Below are 18,252 nucleotides of genomic sequence, written 5' to 3' on the forward strand. Positions count from 1 at the left end.
GTGTCAGGGATTTTGAAGCTAGCATCAATACATTTCTCTTCATACCTCCACATAATTGAGAAATTATAAAACATGGAAGTATTTCTGAAACATTCACACAGGTCTCCTTTATATGGACATCTTCTCACCCGCATGGTAAATGATAGATCTTGTAAATGTATATTGAGTTGCACTCAGTATGTGATGTAGGAAGTGGATTGCATTCCAGCAATATACATGATACGACTTTTGTTAAATGCCTTAGTTCTGACAATGGGGTTTAAATGATGACTAGATTAAGAGATCTCTAAAAAAATCCCTTGCTGACTAAACATGTATTCCAGATTAATGGAATTTGATGCCAAAGAGAAAGAAAAATATGTAAATAGCAAGGAAGTACTGTTTTGTTGAGTTTAGATACAAATGGTAACAAAAATTCTGCTTCTCCAGAGTGCTTGGTTTTCCCTGGATTATTTGTAGTTTGGAACTCAATAGCATTTCTCTTTTGCAGTGCCATTAGCTCCACCTCAGAATTTGACCATTGCCAACTACACTGCAGATTCTGTGTGGCTAAAATGGGATCCAAGTCCTCAGGCAAATGGTGTTGTTATGAGTTATAATTTTAAGATTTATCAAAACAACACGGGAAAACTATTTTATCAGGTATGTTTATCATTAGCAGTGTTTAATTTTTTTAAATACTCTTTTCATGCTCTGGGAATATATGACAAATATCTTAAACGTCTGTTATCCTCGGAGAATTATGAATCTCCTTTAAACTCCTATTTATTAAGACAGCCTCCCACCATGACTGTAATTAAATTTCTAAAATTAGATAGAAAAGAATTCTTAGATTTTAATTTGCTTTGAGCTTCTAATATTTCATTAATTATGAGCTTTATTAATCTTTAGTTCATCTTTCAGTATAAGTATTATGTTAGCTAATGACAGAAGCTGCTTGTTTTGTGGATTTCTTTGTTGCTATTTAGTATCTGCAGACTTTCAAAAAAGACATGTTCCTCGTCATCTTGAAAAATGGCTAAATCTGTTTAGAGGCTTGCATTTTTTAGTTTTGCCAAATAAGGATAACTGAATAAATTTTAGCTGAAATAGATGCTATAAAATTATATGCAAAAATTGACCAAGTCATTTGTATTTGCTTAAATTTGTTTGCTTGGGTGGCATCAAGGGACTGTAAAGGCAGCAGGCTGAGGCCAGCATTGTATGTCAGGCTTGGAAACTATAGGATCATAGAATCATATAGTGAGTTCTGTTCACCAGAGACACTCGTAAAAGCTACAGAGAAAAGATATTGCTGCAGTGACGTGAGTTTAAGACATGCAGGTAAGGAACCTGTGGAACTGTGAGGAGCTTCATTGTTCCCATCTGCCTCAGCAATACAGTTCTTGCAGAGCATGCAAGGAAGTGCTTGTGCTGTTAAGTGTATGCATTGTGGAAATCATTGTGCCCTACTGTGCTACTTCCTATACAAGCTGCTGTTATTCCCAATTGTGGAATCAAATGCTGGCACCAACACAGTTTCTTCCATAGTCCTTGGAAGAGGGGAGCACAAGGATAGAAACAGTGGTTTTTAAAGCCAGCTGCCTTTGGAAATACGTTCTTTGGGCACTCATGGAGACCACCAAAGATTATTCTCTTCTGTCCATCTGAAGCAGACTCAAACCCACTTAGAATACAGAAACTGTCTGGAGCACTTGAATGCTATGCCTTACATTTTTTTCATGTGATCTTACATGGGCAAGAATTTAGATTTAGGTTGTGGCAGCAAGACAGGCAGAGCAATTTCTATAGAAATATTGTAGTTAGGCACCATAATTCTCCTATAACTTGGATCCCACAAGATGTTCACAAGGTTTTCTTGCTGAAATGCAGCTCTCTCCCTGTTGCTGTTATAATTTGCCCAACATTTGCACGAAACATGCCTGGCCTGCTCTGGGAAAAAAGCTACCAGGAACTGAGCTGTGTTTTTTAGCTTTTTCTAAAGCTATTCATTAGTCTCTGTGTCTGGCTAAGGTAGATTAAAAGAAATGAGAAATTATGGTCCAGGACATCTTCCACTGCAGAGATGTAGTGAGGAAGTAGAATTTCAGAGGCAGTTGATGTGGCAATGTGGAGGTGACACGAGTCTTCAATACTGGTAAAGAAAAGGCATATGTGGAGTTAATCTGTTCTAACAACACTATGGTAATTATGATACCATCCTTTGGCATATCTTCCTTGTGAGCCACAATGAAAGAGGGAGAGGAGAAGGGAAAGGAAGAATTTGACCCTGCATTCTTTTTCGTTGAGTTCAACAGACACTTTGACTGAAAGCTACCCAGAGTAGAAGAGGCAAGACTGTGGCTGTAAATCTTCTGTTCATTTTAGTGGGTTCAAGGTGAGGCCCACAATGTTTACTCAGATTAATTGCATACTAATAATTTTTCCTTCTTTAAGAACATTTCAGGTTCAAACCATGAGGCAAACCTTGTTGGATTAGAACCATTTAGCCACTATTTTATCAGTGTCTCTGCATTTACCAAGCTTGGGAATGGCAATCAGTTCAGTAATGCTGTCCAATTTACAACAATGGAATCAGGTTAGATATCACTTTTTCTAAGCTGCACTTCTGTTTATATGTATTTTCCTTGTATAGCTGAACAACAGTCTTCCTCTTCTCTCCAAAGAAAATGTAACATAACACTATCTCGTCGTCTTCTGCCTGTGTAACATTGACTCACATTCCTATTGTACCGGATAGGCTGGGTTTGAAGTTTGATGTCGGAAGTATAGAATTAGAAATGTCCTCATCTGAAATGAAAGGCTTATATGGCTACTATAAATCTTTTAATAGCATCACAGATAAAGGAAGGAAAATTAGATAGATATCAGTCTTTGCAGATCAAAGCATTAATTCAGATCCCTGTGAAAATAACTGAAACTTTAGCAGTATCAAAAGCAGCTGGGCAAAAGATTGGCAAATGATCTGGAAATTGTATTAAACAAATACAAATTTTTAACATTTTTTATGATTTATTTTAGGAAGGGAAGCTAGCCACTAAGTATCCTAACTTGTTAGATCTTATTCTTCGTGACAGCTGGGGAGAACTACACAATATAGCGGGCTTGATTAATTATGTGCAGTTTTGGCTTGTGCTTTCTACATATCTTTTGAAGCTGTAGGTTATTTTGAAATGAAAAGTTGTATTACATGAAAGTGAATATTCAGTGTTCACTAAAGAGAGCCAGGGAGCTCTGCAGATTTGTGAAACAGGCCTTTGTGCAAAACTGTAGCTCCTTAGCCAGGTCAGAGTGATGTTCAGGCTCATGTACTTTGATAAGGGCTGTCAGTGCCAGGGGACTAGCATGGGTTAGAGGTCTGTGTCTGAACATCCAGGTTCCTTTAAACTAACAGCAAAGGGAGCAGATGGAGTACCAAAAGATCCCATCAGGTGATTACATTTTTTTCAAGATCACACTTCCAGTGAAATATTCTTTCCAGAGCTGATAAAGCAGGGGTTCTGGGAGAAATGATGCTTTTTGTTGTACCCAGAAGTTACAACCATGAGACATCTGGACCATTGCTGAACTGATTCAGGCTGGCAATTGGATCCCTGCAGCTGGACGTTGTCCTGCTCAAGAGCCATGGTCATCCATCAATTGTCTCATTTCATCACTAACATTCCATACTTATGGTACTTTCTTAAAAAATGCTGGAAAGACATTGCCCACAGGAGTGTGGTCTAGTAATTTTACAGCTTTTGTCAGATTTTATGCTCAGCTAGTTGCAGCATTGTTTCTTTTCCTCCAGCCCAGATTTTGGAAATGAGCCATCTAATGAGGACCAAAACAGATTTTTGTCCTCTCAGTGTGTTTCTTTTATCAATTTGTCTGCTACTGGAAAATTTGACCCTTGCTATAAACATCGGGTCTGCTTCTCTGACTATATTGTCTGTGATTACCATTTTAATTGTGTGGGAATGTTAATCCATGGTGCGTGTGTATCTTTAAAGTACCAGATGCTGTTCAGAATTTTCACTGTATTGCAACAAGTTGGCAATCGATCCTGGTGCAGTGGGACCCTCCTGCTTCATCCAACGGTGTAATTACTCATTACATCATAACAGTTGAAGGAAATTCTACAAATTTTTCATTTTATGATACACTGCATACTTTTAGAAATCTGCCTTCCAATATTACCTATCAATTTAAAATAAAAGCTGCAACATCTGCTGGTGGTGGTGAAGAACAGACCTGCAATGCTACTACACTTCCAGAAAAAGGTAACAAATTATTCAAGTTAATCCTATTTAATTTAAATGATTACTATGAAGCAAGCAGGCCTAAAATACCTGCTTCAATTCAGGCAACTAAATCCTTCTGTTGTTTAAATTTCTTGCTAATAGTGGATGAGAGAATCAGGGCTTCCTCTTTCTCCTGCTTTAGAATAAACTTGGTGTTGAGAGTTAATTGCCGTTTAAAAAGCACAGACTACCTTTTTCTCTGTTAAAATTGAATGGGTATTTTATTAATTTCTGATCATTTGTTATTTTTCTGTTTTATAATCTCTGCTTTGCTCCTTATGCCTTTAACGTATTTGATATTGTACATCTGAACAAAAACTTGGGAGCAAAATTCTTCTTGTTTTGTTTCTACCAGAGCCCAATGCTATGACTGCATTGATTGACAATAAAGCTGTTCATAGTTTGTGCTTGACTTCAAGCAAACTTTGTCATTACTGTCAATGGATAGTAATTTTAAACTTTTAACAAGAAAGAAAATTGTGAGCTAAATCCAAAGGAGAATGTAGGCAGGCTTTTTGGCATTGGAGTAAAAAATTGTCACCCCAAAGTGTGTCTTCCTTTCTCTTTCCATGCACACTTCACATTTCATCTAATCCTGGCCGTGCTTTCATTTGAAACTTGAAACCTGGAGATGAAATTATATACAAAATAGTGTTGCTTCTTTGTAAATAGCTATGTGCCTAGCTTCTAAACTGAAAGTGAAGAGGAACCTCAGTCCCAGTCCAGGAAGCAGAAGCCTGTTTCAGTTCTCTTGCCCAGTCAGAGATGATTTCTGCTCTTGGGATTATTTATCTTGGGGTTTTTTTCCTTCTTCAGTGATATTTTAATATAAAAATAAAAGTAATGCTCAGCAAGCAGGACCCAGAAAAAAATACTTAACTTTCCTACTGAATTACAGGAGTGATGACAACATTTATTTTGGTTTGGGTATTTTTTCCCCTCTCCAGTGGCATCAATTCATGCAGTGGAATTGAGGAGCTCTATAATTCAGAACAGCTGAATCACTAGGAAGCATGGGGGTGGAATGGGGAAGCACAACTGTATCCCCTGATGCTTAGAAACCAAACCTAGCTTTTGTAATGTTGAATAACTTAAAAGATGAGTTGCAGCTCTTATATACATTTCAACTGAAAAAGTGCATTTTGCTCAGCTCTGTCAAATAGTAGTCTGCATCAGCAAGAGTGGTTAGGTTCTGGATGACAAGTGGAGGAGGGCAGCAGAGCCCTGTGCAGACATCTAAACTTTGAGGAGATCAGATTTACCCTTATGCTTAGACTTCCTGTTGGTGTCTTCCTGAGTGGCATGCAGTTCTTCAAGTTCAGCCTTTGGATCTCTCCTAAGAGGATCTCTCCAAGCTTTCATTTCCACATTTCTTACAATCAAACTTGAGAATGTGCATGTCTAAATGAATCTAGACCATGTCTGTATCACCAGCTGAATTACTCCTGCTTTGTTTCCATATCAAATGGCTGAGCTCCAAATGAGGACAAGCAGAGCAGCCCTTTGCTGGTATAACATGACCAACATTGTGAAAATGGCTGGTGTTGTACTTTGATGACTGACCCTCATAATACTGTCAGTCCATCCTACTAAAGCCTGGACACATTTCCTATATGAACTATAAGGTGGCACATTCATACCTGTTTATAGTAAAAATGTTCCTTCTAAATTCCCAAAAAGCAAGAGCTCCCCTACGAATTCTGCAATTTTCTGATCCCTTCTGCCTGGCTCCTTGGTGATTTAAGACTTCTGCCTGAGTAATCCACTCTCTTGTTTGCTCAGAAACTTCTGTCCATCAGCAAGGTTTCAAATCCACTTTTGAAGGAAGTGTTAAGTATTAGAGATAAGCATGCTTGTATCTCACAGGATTGGCTGGAAATACTGTAGTGAGCTTAACTGCTGTGCTGAACGTGAATGTATGTGATCATGCATCTAAGTACAGTTCTCAATTGCAGTTGAAACTCTCTACCCTTTCTTTTAAATCAGGGTTTCTAACCAGCAAACCCTGGCTCAGAGTTCAAGCAAGACTGGAATGGGTATGCAGACAGGTGGGCTGATGCCTGATTAAAATTGGACTTGTCCAAAACCTTCATGTGTTGGACGTGGTCTTATAAGAGGCATGTTACCCTCTGGTACAGACAACAGCAAGCTTCACAGCTTCCTCAGTTCTTGGAGGATGTGGGAAAGCCTTCTAGTACTATTAAAGAGGTCTGAAACCTAGGAAAGTTAATTAGTGTGATTTCTGAGAAGTCTGGAGTTGGCTATTAGTTAGTGCTCAAAGAGAGCCTGGAGGAGCTGTGGGTGTGGTATTAAGACTGAGCTTGAGAGGCAGACTGCCAGCCTGTTGTGGTATATGTAACACAGAGTTGTAGTAGCAGGAGAAAAAAGAGCATACTTTATTTTGTAGCAACCTGTGGCTTACGAGTCTTATCACATGGAGTTTTCCTAAGTGAAGGATTTATAGGATTTATACTACAATACAGGTTGGGGTTTGGGGGTTTTTGTTTGCCACATAACACTGTGCAGACCCTTTCTGGCTGTTTTGGCATTGGCTTACATGTTATTGCTTAGTCATATTTACAACAAACTAGTTATTATTAGGACGTTTCCTTCACCGTGTGTTTTCATGAATTGTTTTGTAGTGACTAGGTACTAGGAATTGGAGATTCATGGATGGGAATGGAAACAGTTTTATAGCTGTTGTCAACTTCTTATTTATGGTGCTCTAAGATTAGTCACAGCATATGTAGCCAGCACTGAGTCACTGACAATGCATTTATTTCTGACATAAAGTGAAATCGAATTTGGCTCAGTGTCTCACTGCATAGTGTTTGACCTTTACATTCTTAGCAAGATTATTTGCCTTTTTTTTTTTTGATGTAAACTTGTTCATCTCTGGGTGCAGTTAAACATGAATCATGAAGATTAAATTTATGAGGAGATTTGTAGTTTTGTGTCCAATCTAGCTCCAGTGTCATGGTAAACCACCTTTGCCAGGCTGCAGTATGTTCTAAAAACTGTCTAGCAGTAGTATTGTTTTGTGATTAAATATATTATAAAGGATATGAAAGATAATATAGCAAGTGCATGTGCATAAATGTGTTAGGATTTTATGACTGAACAGCTATCCTTGGATTATTTTCAAGAAAATGCACATATTAAAATGAAATTTCATTAAGGTGAGTGAGTTTTTAGAAGGGACAAAGAGCCATAAAATGGTAGGAGAGCTCTCCAAAAGCCATGCTAAAACTGTGAAGATTCAGTTAACTCACAAGTGTGGGACAAGTGTAATAGTAACTCAGTTAAGAATAAAAATAAAACAATTGGGGAGTTCAAAGCATGAATAATCAAAAGAAAACTTCTGCTTCTTTCAATCTTTTTAATTTAGATTTTTCTTGATAGATTTTTTTAATTCTCTGAAAATATTAATTGTATTGATTGTAATATTAAGATGTGCAGAGTAATTTTTCCCTTCTTACTGCTAGTCCTACTTAATATTGTAAGTGAACACAGTGTCTTGGAACAGGTTGAGGCCCCCACCATACTATGGTGACAGTCTTTACCATTTGTTTTCTACTAAACAGAGCTTCATTCATAAGTTACATTTAAAAGAAATATGACTAGAAATTTGTTCAAAAAGCATTTTTTTTTATTTAATCTGTGCTTAATCTTGCTGGCTAATACTAACTTGTAGCTACACACAAAAGCATGCCATGTGCATAATGGAGAGTAGTGTCTCAAAAGATCAGTAACAGATAAGTTTCTTAGGTGTTTTGGTGTGCAGGTAGCAAGTTAACATTGCCTGTTTTTACTTCTGCACAAAATATCTTTAGTCTCTGGATAGGAGAGCCTTTAAAGATTCTGTATTTGTATCTCCAGGATGGAAGTGCCCGTGGGAAAATATGGACCTTTGTTTCATCTAGGCCTGCACAAAGCATAGGAGGAGCTTAAAACCATCTTCATATCCAATCAAATTCTCTGTTTCCTTCACCATAAATCCATTTGTTAAGACATGGCAGCTTTGAGTTGGTGTTGCATGATTTCCTCATTAACTTGAGAACTATAGATGACCATATTACATTGGAAGAAATATTTAAGCTTGTACCCTAAAGGGCTATTCAGGGCCCCAGCATATGCAATGCAGTGTGCAGTGCAGTGTGTTGGCCTGATTATCCAGAATGATTAACCTACTGCAGAGCCACAGCATTGAAAATGGAAGAGCTTCAGTGTCCCCTGTCACTACTACAGATAAGAGCAGTGTTCCACATATGTTCAATTGGTGCTGAAAGTTCATGTTTCCAAACTGCATTAAAGTAAAAGCATACAAAAATTATAGAGTGAATCATGACTAAGAATCTTTGAAACGCTTCTGTCCAAGAAGACTGAAACTGACTTTTGTTTCCCAAACTTCAGTTTTCTTTATGTAATGAGGAGGGGGTTTTTTTTAGATTTTTGGAATAGTTGTTATGTCCAAATGTAAATTAATGGCTTTGATGTTGATGGCAAATCTTCACTAGACCAATGCAGATATCACTTGGTTGCTGCCAATGAAACTTACTGATGTTATTTTTATAAGCAGGTGGATAAAAATAGAAGAATCGTATAGTGTAAGATGAAAGAATTTTTTTTTTGTAAGGATTAGGTCAACTCTGCATTAATGTATAAGAAATTATAATGATGTATACATACAAAGCTGACATTGAAAGCATTTACAGATCAAATGTATTGTTTACTGAAAAGTAGACAGTAATCCAGTTTGTTGGAAAGCTGAGTATGCTTAATTTAAAACCGAGTACTCACAGCTTTTCACTGCTTTTCTAAGCTTAGCTTAAAGGTATGCATTTCTCCCTAGATTTGTAGGATTTGATTTGTCAATGCTTAGATCCCACAGTTAGAGACTGTTTTCTGATGGGTCAAGGCCTAAGAAATACGGTCCAGAGAGACTTTTTTAAGACATGTTCTCAACTGTGCAATTTCCTTTAAAGCATGTCTGATAGTATCAGTCCCAAGTCATGGGAAAAACAGCCTGCAGGGTTTTTATGGTTTTATGTTAGTAAAATCATTTGGGACCTATTTGTGATGTCCTTATTCATATTTATATCATGACCCCTGAAGCTAGCAGTCTATACGAAAGTAGCGTTTAGTTGATTCAGGGTTATCAGCTTAACCAGGGAACTCCTTTGGGTAACTAAGCTTTCAAAAATTAATAAAGCAGAATATTACATTTCTTTTCAGGTACCTCCATTTTATAAAGTCTTTTGGTTGTGTGCCCATTGCTATCTGTTCTACTTTGTTCTTCACTTTCCTCCTGTTGATGCTCTTAATACCACCCAACAGACTTCTAGGCTGCCGCTGTTCTTTTAATCCAAACTCCAGCTACAAGCAGCTGTTCTGTAGGCAGACTTTTTTTTATTAACTTCGTTAGGAACTATGCCCTATCATGTTACCATCTTCTGTTCCCGGCCTGCACAGCTGTAGTCATTGCTTTCCACAGAAGTCTTTACAGAAAGCCGTAACTTCTTTCTTTCTCAGTAGTTTATGTGTGTGTGTGCTTGTCCTTTCCTGCCCTTAGGTTAACTTTGTATTGAGGAGAAGACTTTTCCTACACAATATTTCTGCTGGTTCTCACCAGTTCCACTGGCCCAATTCAACTTCATCCGAGTCTTTTCACAGTCCTCGTGCCTTTTCTACCAGGAATTTATTTTCATTTAGGTTCTCAAATGAAAACTTAATCTCAGAGCCATCCACCAGCTTTGGAAAGGCTGATTAGCATTGCAGCCAGATGAGCATAGGGAACCAGGCCAAGATCTGTGAAAGTAACTTCTATTTAGGTGCTTAGCTTCCTGTCAACTTCAGTGGGAGTTAAGGCACATAAATAGGTTTTAGAAGCTTAAAATCCCATGTGGATCTGGCTTCAGGCATTTTCTGTTGGAATTTGGCCATCATGTGAACAATGGTGGATGAACCTGAAAATACCTCATTCCTCCTCTAGGCCAGAAACTGAATTCACCCGTATTTCATGGCCAGCTTCTCTGCCAGCACCCTGGCTGGCTTTCAGAAGCTGAATTAAAAGCTATTAAGTGGAAAATGATAGAATGCATTGTAACAAAAATATCAAACTTTGAAAAACCCCCTACTCCCAAGAGCTAGCTGGATTATAACAAATGCAATATAGTTAAATAGGTAAAGACTGTCAGATACGTGATGATGAGACTTTAAGGGATCCTACCCATTATTCTTGGGAAATTTAAATATAGAATTGGTACTGTTATGCTAGCTAACTAATCAGCAACTTGTGTTCTACGGCACCATGAAAACAGCCTTTTTCATGCTTTTTCTTTAAATGCACCTTTCTAGAAACCAGGAAGAATAATCTAGTCCCCATTAGTCACATATCAAAGCAGCAGTGTCTAAGAGCAGATACATAGATTTTTGTTATGGTTTCAATTTAATCTGAAGGAATAATTGACAAAGATGCAATTTTTTGCTTTAATTATTTTTGGTGTGAACAGTGATCACTTCATCATAGTTGAGTCATGTTTAGAAAATTTAAACAGGCTGCATGATTACTCTAGGAAGCATGGAATGGTTTGTTCAAATCAGTACCATCTGTGGACAGAAAAAGTTGGAGAAATTTTAGTCATTCTTGAGGAATGGAAATCTGATTCTCCATGCTGGAGTAATTGTAATCCTCTTTGTATCTGTAACCCGATAGTGTAGTTGTCTTGAAATTGTCTCGTTGAACACAGTCATCAAGAACAAGAGACACTGTGCCACTGGGTGTCACTGCTCCTCACTGTGACCCTCGGACCAAACCTCTAATTTGCTGAGATCACATCTTTTCATATGATCTAATAAACGATTACACTTGGATTTGGTTTGTCTGTGGAAGCAATAGGATGAAATTGTCTAGATTTTAAACTAACTAACATTTAGGGCTCTGATTACATTTTAAAGGTCTTTGTAGGCATGCTCAGAGAAAATTTTCCTGTGTCTTCTCCTGAGTGACCCTTTCTTTCATAGATTACAAATACTTTTTTATGTGGTTCATAGTAAATTGAAAAAAAAAAAAAAAAAGGTAACATAAAATAGGAATAAAAGCTTTTGCATAAAAGAAGTATTTGTCAAATCTGTCTGAAATCATGACACCTGCAAGTTGATCTTTCACAATGATGGGTTTCATGTAGTGTTGTCAGGATAAACACACATGCTATCTTCAGCCTTGTTGAGGGTGATGTATATGGGCTCCTTCTGCAACCAGTAGTAAAAAGGATGGAAAGAGAAAAATAATTTTTCTGCCTTCCATTCTTTCCCTTGATCTCTGGGAGTTTCTTTCCACCAAATACAAGGAGAGCTCAAGGAGACTGGCTTTATTAGACTTTTCTAGGTCTGTGTGAGAGCACACAAATCAGAGCCACTGTTACTTTTCCTGATAAGATTTCTAGTTCTGTGAAACTGCTAAGCATCTTTTCCATCTTTACTGCAACATTGCTAGCTCCCAGTTCTTTCTAATGTCATCATCCATATTGAAACTGAGCAAAAAGTGTATTCTCCTTGTGAAAGAAAGCCCACCATACTACCTAGAAATGGGCATTGCTCTTTCTGCCTGTGACTAGCTTCTTTAACCTGCCTTGTTTTAAGTGCAAAGACCGCAGTTGTGCCAACCATGGCTCTACCAGATGCACATTTGTGAAATGAAGGTGCATATTTCCACCATTCTCTTGGCAACCACCAAGCAACCAGTTGCTATCCACTTTATTCCAAGCCCATGTATTCAGAATTTGATCCAGTCTTTCACGTGCAGTATAGTCCAATAATCAATTTTCAGCAGACAGAAGTTAGCAATGGTAGACTAAGAGGCATTAGAGCCAGTTGTTTATATCTCCATGTCACATACTTTCACACTTTTATTCCCAACCTGCCAGGTCTGGCTGTTCCTATAGCAGCAAGAGTTGCTGGAGTTGTATACCTGAGAAGGTGAGATCATATTCTTTATCAAAAACAGAGTAATCCCCTCTGAGTAAGAAAGAGAAGAATTGAATTTTCTAAAGTTCTTTTAATTTTCATCTGTTCTGGTGTCTTTGGAATTGCTGACATTTAATTTTTTAATTTTTGTAATGAGTAATGGGTCTCAAAAATACTTTAATTCAAGTTCCGAGTAAGACTGGTGGTGACTTTCATTTCACACACTACAATAGTTTTATTCATTCTATCCCACATTTTATTGTCATCCTAATTGAGTGTGTAGCATTCATATTCTTTTCAGTATCTTAACAGATATTAATAACTTATATTACAATAGATTATTTTTAAGGAAAATACAGATTGTTTTTATAGCAATGATTGAACACTTCTCTGCCTTTATTTTCCACTAATTATTGGTATAACTAAGTCCTTTCTTGTTATTTACAAACATAGCAAAACCAGTTTATAGAGCTATTATGAAAATATTGCAGTGTGGGTTTTTTTTCTTTTGACAGGGGACAAACAGTATTACATCTCCGGAACTGATCAAGCAAGAGTGTTAATGCCTGCTTTGTTTTTATTTGCTACTTCCTGTGCTTCTCTTCATGCTGATAACAATAGAGCAAAACGGCTTTAATTTTCATATCAAGGAGTATGATGATGATGAATGTTGTTTCTAGCAAAGATTTTTTTCTTAGGCAGCTCACTCGTGTTTTGTCTCTGGTTAGTGTGTAGCAGGGTGGGAGCATATAGGGCTATAATAAGCTGCAGTGTTGTGTATGTGTTTGTAAGATCTGGGTTGAAGGATAAGGGAAATGCCCATGGTTCTTGATCCTGGCTCATCTCCTGAAGGCTCCACTTGCTTTGGGCTCATTTGAAGAGATCTGTATTTCTCAATCTTTCCATCATCTCAGCTTGCTTTAACTCAGAATTCACATTTCTTGTTAAATATTTGTATTTAGTGAAAACGCTTCAGCCTGTTACGTTATGGTGATTTTTAGAAATAAATTGTCGCAGATGAAAGCAGAGATCAGATATTCCCACAAGGATTAAAGAATAAAAAAAAAAAAAAGATAGGGTTTTCTCTTTCTTCCCGGTAACATTGGTCTGGGATCCTTTTATTCTTCCCTAAGCCTTGGGGCTTCTTTAGTTTCAGTTTGAGGATGTATCATGTGTTTTTCTTTTACCAGTGATACTTCTTCCCCCAAAGACTCTAAAGCACTCCTTAAAGCTAAGTGCACAAAATGATTTCTGAGCTGATTTCTCTGCACAATTTTTGCCACAGACAGTATTAGTATTATCTTACAGAGTCTTAGAGATAATATTAGCTTACTGTATGACTATGTGATATAGCACAAAACCATATGTTGCATCCAGTCTGTGAGAGCTGGAAGTACACTGTTGGCTTAATTTAGATATGGACAAATGGGTGTGCATGTGTGTATGTATGTGCATATATGCACTACTGTCTCCATGCAAGTGAATATAACCTGTGTATACCCACATATACATGGAAGCAAAGTTTATGGGAAGTTGCTTTATGTTGACATGCCATTTAGTTCTTCCTGTTGGTGTTTTAATTTGTTATTTGTTGAATAGCATGTAAAGCACTTATATAAAAATAAATTAAACATATTGCATGTATTGATACTTTCCATTCATAAGGTGAGACAGGGCTCTTAACTTAAAAAACCTCGAGGTGTTGCTTGTGGATTTCACATGTTACCAGGAGAGAGGGAGACAAATGAGTATTTCTAAATGAGAGGTGAGGAATCTCAGTTAGCAACAGCAGTAAAAGATGCTATGGGTAGGCCAAAAATAACTTTGCTTGATATGCCCTCCCTCAGTTGGGACATTGCTCCAAATGTAGCATCAGAAATGTCACACCTCTCAAAGCTGCCCCTGCATGCCACACCTAAAAGTATTTTTCTTTATTTCAAAAGCTATAGTAAACTTACACTACCTATATGTGTACAGTGTGATTTACACCAATGGAATTAGTCCTTATAAAACATATGAAATTGAATCTTCATCTTTAGACATGCTTATTAGAATAGTTTTTCAACACTGGATAAATGGGTTATAGTTGCAATCACTTTTCATTCAAATGAAGATATCTTACAAATGTTTTAATTTCTAGTTCCTAGTGCTCCCAGGGATATTGTTTTTTCCAATGTGCAATCAACAAGTGTGACCTTGAATTGGAGATCACCAAAATCTATCCTTGGATACTTTCAAAACTACAAGATTACCACACAGCTACAGTCCACCCACTGCAGTGACTGGGAAAACAAGGAATGTATTGAATATGAAATGCATCAATATTTATATAAAAATGTGGTGGATGACCAGATAGAAGAGACAGTGTATGGACTGAAAAAATACAGATGGTACAGATTTGCGGTTGCTGCCAGCACAAATGTTGGTTATGGTAGTTCTTCACCTTGGATTTCTACGCAAACTCTTCCTGGCTGTAAGTAAGGATGTCTGCCATGTGTAATAATTCTGTAACAATGTGATGTCAACTAAACAAGAACAGTTGGTAGAAGTTATTTCTTCATAGACTTACAATACTGGTGAAGTTGTTAAGGATTTATTGCAGCTCTTTATGTATGAAATATCATGATATAAATCATGTGGTAGCTCTAGATCATTGGCACTGCTTCAGATTTTAATGCCTTTTTTATGCTGTACTATATATATTGCTTACCCAACAGCAGTTTTGTTCCTCAGCCCTACTTCATGTCTTGAACTGGTAAGTGTGAATTTTGGGTTGATAAGCCATTTTCAGTACATCTTCATATGTGAGGTGTGTCAAGGAAAGTAGTCCTTTTTCTAATTCCTTGACTAAAATTCTGTTCACTTACATTGTAATGCTTTCCTGAAATTCTGTTGTATGCTCCTGGCAATAGAATTTAAACAATAGTTTCAGACTAATTAAGATTTCTTTCCAATACCATATCCACCTAAAGAGACTACTAGTCAGAGTAGCCATGTAACTCCTACAGGACTGCCATAATACATATTAGAACTGTCATGTCTCAGCTAAGGATTTTGGTTTTTAAGAGAAGAGTTAGTTTCACAGGTAAGTCATCACTAGATATTTGAGAGAAGTGAATGTGAGACATTAATTATTTAGGCAGTTGTCATGGGGACATATGACCTTCCCTCCTAGTCTGCAGCCAGCCTAGATCAGAGCATATCTGAGATCCAGCCTCCAGCCCTTGTAGAACAACTGAGAACCACCATGAACGGCCTGACTAAACCCCAGCTCCTTCACTCCTTTCCCCTTTCAGATCACAATAAAGATACTGAGGACTAAATAGCTGTATACCAAAGGCTGCTCAGTGGTCACATACTTATGTAGTTCCACTCATGTTTTTCCAATTACATAATATGAATTCAGGGGACTTTTATACAGTGCTCATCTCTGTACAGTAATACACCCATCTATTCTTAAATACCTCTCTGTTTTCCCACTAGGTAAGGAAATATTGTTGTCTTAATTTGCAGATGAGAAATTGCAGTATAGAAATTCTAAGCCCCAAAGGGCAAATAGATTTGGACACACACCATGAGAGTGGACATCGCAACAGCCCATTTTTCATGTAAAGCACAGAAGCCGTCCTTGGGATTGAAAAGTACTGGAACCAGCTGCAGAGTCGTTCTCATATGCATTTAATTTCTTTGTCCAGTGGTTCTTATGGGAATACTATGCCTGTAAATTAATGCAGTATTTTAAATGAAAGTGGCAAAAAAAATATCAAAAAACCATATAACCCCATATAGCAGTGAATAGCTAGTAGAAGTTGTACAGCTCTTGAGCCAGCAGCTCTGGGGAGATTTCTTACTATTAGATGGATAAATCTCAGCTGCTAGTAAGTGCAAATACTTAAAATAATTGCTTAGTTTAGGAAATTTAGGGATTTAAACTGGACAGAGAGAGGCAGATAATGGAAACATATATAAGCACATAAAGTTAAGATCCTCTTTGTGATTTCCTCTCTGGACAGTAATAATTTGCCTTACAAGAGAACTAGTTTCCTATCAGTCCTACTGAGGTAGTTAAAGGTATAAAGATCTCATTAGGCTGCACAAGCCCTTTCCATGGCAGCAAAGTGTCATTCTCAGCAGTAGGTCCTCCGTGTGCTCTGTTAGCTGGTTTAACAAACAGTGGTGGGGTAGAAGTTAACAAAGTCCCACCAGCCCAAGTGTCTGGGCTTGCTGGCCTGTGTCTCTGATAAGGGAAGTGAACAGCAACAAATTTCCTGTGAGCTAAGTCAGCAACACATCAGGAGGTGAGCTACCTATAAAACACACCACTGTGGAGTCAAGGAAGCACGGCCACTATTCCAGATGTTGTGGTGGAGTGCAGGTCTTTCTTCTGGAGTGATGGCAATCAGCTGAGGAGGCAAAAAAGGGGAAGGTGACATGTCACAGCTGGGTAGCCAGCTGGCAGCTCTGGTGTGCTTTAGCAGAGCTGGGAGCTGCCCTGAGCAGCAGATGAGCTTTAGCAACTGCAGGCCTCTAGCTACCTGACCTCATACTTTCTCAAAGACTCGTCTATAGAGATATTGTTAAACCAGCTAAAAAACCTTAGTTCCCCTCTTTCTTTTCCAAAGGTTGCTGCCTGTAGCACAGAAGAGAAATTCAGGATGCACAGATCCAGCACTGGGCAGCCTTGCAGAGTGTATCAAGAGAACAGGTGTCGATCCCCCTCTCCTTTCCCTCATGAACAGGGCCAAGCATCCTCTGGATTAGCCTGCTGGTGCACAGCCAATATACATGGTCTGTTAGGGCTTAGGGGTGCTTAGCTGCTACGTAAAATACCCTGAGTACTTAGCCCATAAAATCAATGTGAGTCGTGTTTGCAGATTTGAGGGCAGAAGTGAGGCACTGCTGCTGATTTTCAAGAATTGTCTCTGCAAGACATTGCTTCTGCCAAAGGGAAGGTTACCTTGGTTGTGAAATAATGGGTAAATACCTTTTCTTCAGAAGTAATTGCGTTCTCAGAAATCTGTGTTTCTGTCAAGCCTAAAGAAAATATTACAGTTGTTATATTCAGGAAATTACAGCATTTAAGCTGAAAACTCTTAGACTTTTCTCCCAGAATATGAAACGTCAATAACAGCAAAAATTACATAAGAGAAACCCTAAGTATTCTTTATAAGTGCTGAAAGTTTGACTGTTGTGCTAAAGGAGAAATACCTAATAATTCCGAATATCCAGTGACAAAGGTGAGGATTTTAGCTGTTTATTTCAGTTGCTCATTATGAAGGTAAATTTAAGGCTACTAAAGTGCTCTGCACTGAGGGTGGTTATAGTGTTAGTCCATGGAAAATATTATAGGTTGTTCACTACCATTCAGTTCTCACATTGCAAAGAAAAACTATTCAGCTTTCTGTCTTGCAGATTATCCTCACAGGAATTGTCCTATTGTCTCATAAAGTAGTTTGATGGCACTGCTATTACTTAGCTGATGGATTACACAAGAGCCAAATCTATTCTGCAAGATGAAATATTTTTAACATAACCTAGATTTATATAGTTACCAGTACAGAAGATCACAGTGTTGTGTCACAGTAAGGGAAAGGGCAAGAAGTGTTTTCCATACTTAGGGAAACTTTGTTCCCTCACACCTGCACTTACCCTGAGTTTTACATTTATAAGGAGAATGAGATTGGCTAAACATCCTTTCTAAGAGAAAAATCATTTCGGTGAGTATGTGTTAGGTGGAAAATGAATTGCATTGGGATCACTGACCTCCTTTTGGATCTCATACAGTTACACAATGCAGTGCATTTTGGTAAACTGCCAAGTCTCCTAATGCCAGGATATACTGAGATACAAAGGAAAATCCCAGATGTTTGAATGTCCCATGAAGGCTAGGACATAGATGCATGGGGCAAAGGGTTATGCTTCTCTTTTCAGCACCTTCTTTCCCAATCCCTGCTGATACCTGGTTGCTTGGTAGACTTAAAGAAATGGGTGAAAAGTAATGAGA

The 18,252-nt window shown here is 37.9% G+C and overlaps 1 protein-coding gene across 1 annotated transcript in view; it reads left to right on the plus strand.

Annotated features, from left to right (window-relative positions):
* PTPRQ (protein tyrosine phosphatase receptor type Q) overlaps positions 1 to 18,252 on the plus strand; it is a 100,283-nt gene that overhangs the window by 38,742 nt on the left and 43,289 nt on the right. The window contains exons 23-26 of the mRNA XM_031047973.2: positions 491 to 642; positions 2,437 to 2,578; positions 3,993 to 4,262; positions 14,389 to 14,721. Coding sequence (XP_030903833.2) covers positions 491 to 642; positions 2,437 to 2,578; positions 3,993 to 4,262; positions 14,389 to 14,721 — 897 coding nt within the window. The remainder of the gene's footprint in view (positions 1 to 490; positions 643 to 2,436; positions 2,579 to 3,992; positions 4,263 to 14,388; positions 14,722 to 18,252) is intronic.

This window comes from Melopsittacus undulatus, chromosome 5 (assembly GCF_012275295.1).
Source record: "Melopsittacus undulatus isolate bMelUnd1 chromosome 5, bMelUnd1.mat.Z, whole genome shotgun sequence".
NCBI lineage: Eukaryota > Metazoa > Chordata > Aves > Psittaciformes > Psittaculidae > Melopsittacus > Melopsittacus undulatus.